Source organism: Daucus carota, chromosome 8, assembly GCF_001625215.2.
Source record: "Daucus carota subsp. sativus chromosome 8, DH1 v3.0, whole genome shotgun sequence".
In the NCBI taxonomy this organism is placed as follows: Eukaryota; Viridiplantae; Streptophyta; class Magnoliopsida; order Apiales; family Apiaceae; genus Daucus; species Daucus carota.
In genome coordinates, this window is record NC_030388.2 from 663,228 (window position 1) to 671,591 (window position 8,364).

At 37.4% G+C, this 8,364-nt stretch overlaps 1 protein-coding gene across 2 annotated transcripts; it reads right to left on the reverse strand.

The window, feature by feature from the left end:
* On the reverse strand, nt 1–1,978 carry LOC108199184 (uncharacterized). Of its 2 annotated transcripts, XM_064083331.1 has the most exons (4): nt 1,515–1,978; nt 787–1,198; nt 600–710; nt 1–520 (listed from the first exon to the last, which is right to left on the reverse strand). In XM_064083331.1, exons 2-4 carry the CDS (start codon nt 865–867, stop codon nt 239–241), a joined length of 474 nt encoding a protein of 157 aa, XP_063939401.1. In that variant the 5' UTR covers nt 868–1,198; nt 1,515–1,978; the 3' UTR covers nt 1–238. The 2 variants fall into 2 exon arrangements, with proteins under 2 accessions (XP_063939401.1, XP_017222410.1); XM_017366921.2 differs by having other exon boundaries at nt 787–1,978.
* Nucleotides 1,979–8,364: the final 6,386 nt, after the last annotated feature.

Below are 8,364 nucleotides of genomic sequence, written 5' to 3' on the forward strand. Positions count from 1 at the left end.
TAAACAGATTACATAACCAGCATGAAGGGCATCATGGCAGTTTAATATTCAAAGCCACATAACCAGCATAATCAAAGCCACAAAAGCAGCACATGTCTAAATTGTCTGTGCAAAATAGAAACCCACGGCTTTTGCAAATACAACCATACAACCACCAATATTAATGTCTGCAACTACCACAAAATAAATCACCATCTACCTCCTATCTCCAAACAAAAGATTTCACCCCTTTGCAGCATCAAGAAGCCTTCTTACCGACGTTCTTCTCCATCCTCCTCCTTGCAGCCTCTAAATTTCTTGAAGTAGTAAATGGCTGTCCAGGGACTGAATGAACACCTAAAACATTTCTAGAGGGGGGCTTGTAGGGCTTGCGGATGCCTCCATGTGTAGTATCTGGTAATTCTGTTGGAGCTGTGATACCCCAATCTGCCTGCTGCTGTGGAGCATCATTTGGAGCTGTAGCATTTTCAGGATTTGGCCTGGTAGAGGTATCATCTTGGCCCTTTTTCACTTCAACATTCTGTAACAAATTAAATCATTAAAGCACAAATCACCATCTACTTAGACTACACATTTAAGCGTTTGTTGACATGAGATACCTTTTGTTTGCAACTTCTGGCATTGTGTCCAGTGCCTTTACATATACCACATTTTTTGGGTTCTTTCGAACTTGCACCTCCTTGCTCTCCCTTGTTTGCATCATCCACCATCTGTCAATATGTAAAAATGTAAGCAAATTAGAAAAAATGCAGATAAATGTGAAATAAAACAAGACAAAGTACCCACCTTTGCTTTGCAAGTCCTTGTATTATGTCCCTTTTCTTTACAGTAAGTGCAATTCAATGATGCCTGATATCTCTTCAACATAGTTGGATCGGATTCTCTTGTTTCTATGACATCACTCCTTTTATCTCTGTTCTTTTACCATATACCAGTAAATCAACCAACACCCCTAGTTGGTCCTCAGTTTCAACCTCCAAAATACCTTGTGAGAGCTTATTTTCAGGTATACATGACCATAAATCATATCCACCTAGCTTCAGTCCTAAATCAGACAACATGGACTCTACATCGACCATACAGAACTGATTCACAGAGCACATATCAAAGTAATCGACATTATTTCCGGTATATTCTTCAAAATTATCAGTGAAAAAACCACCATGATGAATTTTAAGTGAAAAGTAAATGGAATCGCCTGTAATTTGGGGGAACATAGCAACACGAAACCATAATTAAGACTAATTTTAAGTAAGACATACAACCAAAATCCAGATTATTATTAACATATAGCAAACTCAAAAAACACTACGATTAAGCAAGCAATACAAAACCCATATAGCAAATCAATACAAAACCCTAAACTCATATAGCAAGCAATACAAAACCCATATAACAAATCAATACAAAACCCTAAACCAGTAAACATAAAAAATCCCTAAACTCGACATGCAACCACAAAGAGTACCACATATAACAAAATCAATGAAAATACGCTTAGATCAGAATATTACTTGCATAGTTTGGTATTTCACAGCCATTTGGTAGAGATGGTTCACGAATGATCGGGGGTGCCACTCCTTCTTCAAGGACTTGCTTCCAATATTCTGCCGGAACTTCAGCCCAAGTAATATTAGGGTTCGGATCACCATCTTGCTTCCTTAATCGACCTCGCATTTTTTGATTTTCTTCGCTAGGGTTCTATAGAGAGTTTTTGTTAGTACATAACTGTGTTTGCGCGCTCGTTGTAACACAGGAGGGGGGGGGGGAACGAAGGGGCATTTGTTCTATACACGAATTTACAAAAATATCCCTGGTTCCGTTAAACTTAACGGTGCTATTTGACGGAAGTGAGATTTTGAGTGCAAATCGAGGCGGCAAAAAAGATAGGGGATGTCAACTGCAAGAAATAATAGAAGGAGACTGGTCTGCAAAAAACCCCAAACATAGTGGTGGCAAACTGTCATTTACTCAAAAAAATAATTTAACTTGACTCGGCTACTTTTCGAAGTAAAGCCAAGTAGATAATCCGTAGATTTTGATTTCGACTTCGAGATTTATCATATACAGAGACCGCAGTCTGAGTGAAAGACGACAACAATAGCAGAAGCAGCTGCCCAGACTAAATGGTGGTGAAAGAAATTGGCGCGTCAAATACTCACGTCTACAGGTACTTCGAAGTATCTCCGAAGGCATCGCCCGACATTTCTTACTATACAGGGAAATGTTATTGACCTCAAAATATTTTTTTAAAAATATTTCCCAAATAATATGATAGGATGATGTGGCGACCAACTCATTATTTTTTTATTAATTATTTTTATAAAAATCACGCCTAATATTTTGTATCTATCCTAGTTTTATATACTAGAGCTACTACGTAGACATCTTCTTCCATCTTTGATAATAATCTTGTTTGTGAATCTTCTCAGGTTGATGTGCTAAAATTCATAATCAAACATAATAAGAAAGCGTAAAAGCTCGTGCGAGGCACGGGCCCGTCATCTATAAATTATTTTTTATATTATATATTTTGATTAATAGTGTAAATGTATTTTTTATAAAATATTAATTTTATTAATATTTCCATATAACTCGAATTGGCACAATAAAATTCTCACATGAAAGAAGTTTATACTACAATTTTTTAGTGTGGTATTCATCAAAACACAACCAAATGTGTTTATAAACGATAAATATAATAGGCGCGGTTCGAGTGAATCATATAAAGAGGGTTAATTATCAAGAGGGCTTCGTAGTTTTCCAAAGATCAACATATATAGCTGACGACGGAGAAAAAAGGTACATGATATTATCTTGGGGTTAATTATCAAGTTGGTAACTAAAATGAGCTTAATGTATCAGGTTGGTCACTGAACTCAAAACGATATCAAGATGGTCACTAAAGTCACCATAAATATCAAACAAGTACCTTGAAGTATATGTTCAAGTAGTAAAAATATTATTTATAAAGTTTTACACATTATTTTTTAAATGTTACCACAACCAACTAAAAAGTTATGACTTCTAGTAATTAAAATAATATATTTATATTTTATCAAGTTTATTTATTATTTATATTTTATTATATAGTTATTTTTTTGTTTTAATTAAAAATAAATAATAAATAAACTTGATAAAATCTAAATATATTATCATAAATATTAGAAGTCATAACTTTTTACTTGGTTTTGATAACATTCAAAAATAATGTGTAAAACTTTATAAATAATATTTTTACTGTTTGAACTTATATTTCAAGGTACCCGTTTGATATTTATGGCCACTTCAGTGACCATCTTGATACCGTTTTGAGTTCAGTGACCAATTTGACACATCAAGCCCACTTTAGTGACCAACTAGATAATTAACCCTATCTTGAGAAGGTAGAAAATCATCAAGATCAAAAAAAAAGTCCTGTTTGAAACCTATTACAAGAATTAATTGCAAGGCCAAACTTAATGTGATTACAGGGACAGACCGAAAGTGTGTGATTAGTTCTCGTAACTTTTAACATAATTGTTAACGGAGGAATTTGGTAGTTAACAAAATTCGAGGTTCGTGGCCGGAATCAAGATCTATGACGGTGGCTAAGCGGTGGTGATGAAATTTTAAGAGTGGCTGAGATTAGGGTTTCGAGTTGCCTCCAGATGCTCCCAACTCGTGTCCCCCTAATTTGCCTACGTACCCCTATATTTATAGGGGATCAAGCCAATACGTAGTTCTTTTCTCCTAAGGAAACCTAAACCTAATAGGATTAGGCTTCCCCTTCTGCTATCTTCCTCCTGAAAGGAGCCCAATACGATGAGGCCTAGTTTTGGGCCTTGTAGACTCTCGAGCACCCAAAACTTACCCCAAATGCAAGGGCACTTCTCTACTCCCCGACAGGGACAACCCGCCAGACTACAGAGATAGAGCCTTCCAGGGCGTATCTTCGAGAAGGTTCCACAAGCTCCCCGACAAGGACAACTCGCCAGACGTACTACAGAGCAAGACTTCCTCTAATCTTCATTCTCTATCTCCCAAGGAGGGAAACTCCTCAAACTACAAGGTAGAGTCTTCGACAAATCAACAGTAGGATCTATACACACCCAAGGGCGTCCCCCTAGGTAAAATATGTCCCCTTCTGCCCTTCAAATGACGATCTTTCTCTGTAAGCTTCAACTTGGCGCGCCCTGAAGATAAGGCGCGCCCAATCTTCTTGAAGTGGTCTCTTCTGACTGACATGGCTAGCTTGGGCTTGGTCCACTCTTGAGCCCATCATAGTCTTCTTTTATGGGCCGGGTCTTCATGGTGATTTTTGCGTATAACAACTACCCCCCAGATCTTGGTGGCATTGAAGATGTCGACGAGATCTTGATGTCCTTCATCCCCTGAGATGTCCTATCTTGGTTGTTCTTTGTTGATGCAGAAGATGTTGACGTTCTTTAACTAGGCGCGCCATATGTTCAAGAAATTTTCTCTGAAGCTGATGTTGAAGAAGTTGTTTGAAGATGACGATGATTCTGCCTAACGGAGGTGAAGGCAGTGTTTGCTTGATAGGGACAATGACGAAGTTGCTGAGGAAGAGGCCGCGGAAGCCGAAGCTGAGTTGATGAAGATGAGGCCACGGAAGCCGAGGCTGATGGAGAGGCCGCGGAAGCCGAGGCTGATGGAGAAGCCGCGGAAGCCAAGACAGAGTTGATGAAGATGAGGCCACGGAAGCCGAGGCTGAAGGAGAGGTGAGGCCGCGGAAGCCGAGGCTGAAGATGAGGCCGCGGAAGCCGGTGCTGAAGATGAGGCCGCGGAAGCCAAGGCTGAAGGAGAGATGAGGCCGCGGAAGCCGAGGATGAAGCAGAAGAACGTGCCTTCTACCACGTCTTAGATGAGGATGAGACGCGCCCTTATTATCCAGATCCTTCTTCTGATCTGTATGATCACCCCCCCAGTTTCGGTGTATGAGCTTGACTTGAAGATGCAGGTTGGAGAAGATAGTGTTGCGAAGATGTGTTGTGACGTATAATTACTCTGAATCTTGAAGACTGGAGTGTTGGACGTGTCTCTGTATACAATTATATATATACAATTATATTTAAAAAAAATAATAATAAGGTTAGTATTTACCTCATGGCGCGCCCTGTTAAGGGAAGGCGTGCCCCGTTTTCTTTCTTTCGTATTATTCCTAGCTCCTTCTTTTACTATCAGCCAAGGATTTTGTTCCATCTCCTTATATGCTTCACCCTTGAGACCTGCAATTTGGAACTTGTAATCTCTAGTATGTCGCCCTTCTGATGTTTGAAGATTATGCACTTGAAGCGTTTGGAGTAAGTGTGGAGAGCCATGATACTTCTGATATGATGTGTCCTCTTAAAAAATTTATCCCTGCAAAATATTCAATTGAAATTGCTCGCACCCCAAACATTAGATATATAGTACCTTAAAAATAAATTACTAAAACAAAAATATTAGGCGTTAATAAGAGACACATGTCATATATCAAGTATAATAACCATCTACATGGATTTGTAAAATACATAATGCAACAATATAATAAAAATATTTATAACATAATGATGCATGGCACAAATTGATATCTTGCAAAAAATAAAATAAAAATTGAGAGAAACTTATCTCCTCCACGTGTTTCTATTTTTTCCATGTATGCTGCTTTACAATTCTGTATCCCCACGCGGCCACGCCTATGCTACTTGGCATATGATTATACGGCTCAGCTCCATCTCAAAAACTTTTCTAGACTGCTTTGCTCCTGCATGCATGCTTCTGGTCCTCGAGACCACCCGCCATAAGCAAATTTCTTTTAACCTGTGATGTAATGATTCTCCTATTTTGCCACCCATATTAACTGCTTAGGAATCAAGTCAATCACATGCAAGTATATATTTTAATAAATAAATTTCAATAATTTACGAGTAATAATAAATATAACGATCTAAAATGTATGAAATATGTGTATCTTGGTTAATGCAAAAGAAGGTACATCTCGTATGAATTTTTAAATAATTGAATATTAAAAAATATAAATATGAAAATATTAGTGCATAAAATATACGAAGGGCCGCTAAAATGCTAATATTGGATTACAAAAAACTTATCTGTAATTGTAGGTGACATCCATCCTAACTCGCGCTATGGCCTAGTTATTCCATTTGCTTAACCTGCTTCTTGTATCAACTCAGTTTGACGATATTATATTATAAATCCATAAATATGTCACATAATAAAAACGTGTAGAATATAAAGAGCACAACGTAAGCATAAACATAAAAATAAATAAATAAAAGTGCATAAAAGACTTATCTCTGATTTATGCCCCGGACGTCATAATTAATCGGACTGATTTTCACACTTTCTAAGCAGCTCCTCTCAATTTTCCACTTAGTATCCTGTCAAAACCTGGATTTTCACAAAGGGTTGCATTTGATGATTTTCGTCTCCGGCCTAGCTCCTGCGCTTAAACACAGCCCCACAAATTCTCGTTGCAGCATTATTAGGACATTCATAACCACCTGTATATACTCAACAAGCCTACAAGTTTCACTAATTTTCTACTCCAAAATAAATAATCACATGAAACAATAAATTGTTAAATTACACCATAATAAATTATGACAAATATAATTCATATGCAAAATTGTATTCATGCTCCATGCATGCTAATATTATAACAATGTTTTCTATGCACCTATATATATACACACACGATATTAATAAATAAATATTAACAAAAAGATAAACATTAACAAAAGAATAAAAAAAAGAAGCACATATCTTTGCTCCGTTTGAGTGGCTTCTGGTAAATAACCCTTCAGTACGTACATTCAACTTGCAGGATTCATCAAACTTCACGCGCATTCCCTCGTAGTCATATCTTTCAATTTCCTCATTTAAGCTGTCATCGTTTTCCAAAGATATGTAGTATCCTATGATTTTAGAGTAACATGATTTAGAGTAACATGAGTATATCTTACATGCTTTATAATACTTAGAATAAGGGTCTATACGGACATATCAGGTATCATATATGCAGTATAATGTTAGCGATGCAAGATAAAATAAGAAATAGAAAACTTATCCTTTTAGTGTCCACCGGTTGCAAGCTTCAACTAGAAAATAAGCTAAGCATTGGTATGCATGATCTCGGTCAGAAGAGTAATACTGTGCCATCAAGTTTAAGTTTTACAAGCGATAGCAGCAAACAAAACAAACCAATGACATAATTCACACAAGATAATATATATTTATAAAATATATTAAATTAGTAATAGAATGATGGGTATTACAACTAAATTATGCATGATATAACTAATTTAAATTATATAACCTGAAAGATCTAAATAAAATATTAATATGCATGGCAAATATATTTCAACTTGAGAATCATAAAACTTAGAAAAACTTATCATCACGTCCCAGAACGGAAGCAGCTCCCTCTGTTGTGCCTTCTCAGTCTGCAACAATAAGCATGACAATATTCTAAGCAAAGTTATTAATTAATGAAGCATCACAGAACAATGCACCACCAGCGATCATAGACATCCTTTGACTTGGCCTCTTTGTGACCCGTGAAGCCACAAGTAAGGAGAACAGAGCCACTGATTGGTGCAGTTACTGGCTTTCTGTTTCTGATTACAGATGGAAAGAATTTTCCCAAGAATATCGAGTCCGTGTATGTCACACCACCCGGATGAGCTTTCCTGTTGCCAGGGATTATAACCCCAGGTCTTTTCATTTGAAACTATATTTATTTTCAAGGACCGGAAAACTCAGAGATTATGCAGAAGTACGAAGAATACGTAAGAATTTAAACAAAACATGAACAGAATTATATAATATATATTGATAAAAGAATAAAAAGAGAACACTTATCCTGAAGCAGAAAGCAAACCAAAGGGAGATTCTCCTGAAGGATAGCTAGATTGGAAGCTTCTGGCCGGTATATATCGCACACCTTTTGAAACCACGTTGAAAGTACCGGAGACTCTGTCGTTGGCGGTTCTGGCGGCGGCCTCAAGATCGAAACCTAGGGCGGAAGGATTGTCTTCTTCGGGAGCTTGCGTAGAGGCGGCATAGGCGTTCCAATCGGCGAGTAGAGATGGCTGTTTGGTTCGGGAGATCACCGCTCGCGCCACTGAACCAAGCCTGTGTTGTTTTGTGCATCTTTAGTTTGTTGAGGGACTTTGTATTGTAATTGTTGGCGATTTATCAGCAATTCAGCAGCAACAGTAGCTTCGGGTATTTTTGATTTGATTAGGGATTGAAGATTATTCGGAACCCGATTGCATGCCACACCCAGAAAACATGCAGTCACGATTATGTCTAATTTGATGTTAATGTCTAAAGGTAATGACCCATGATAGATTTTCA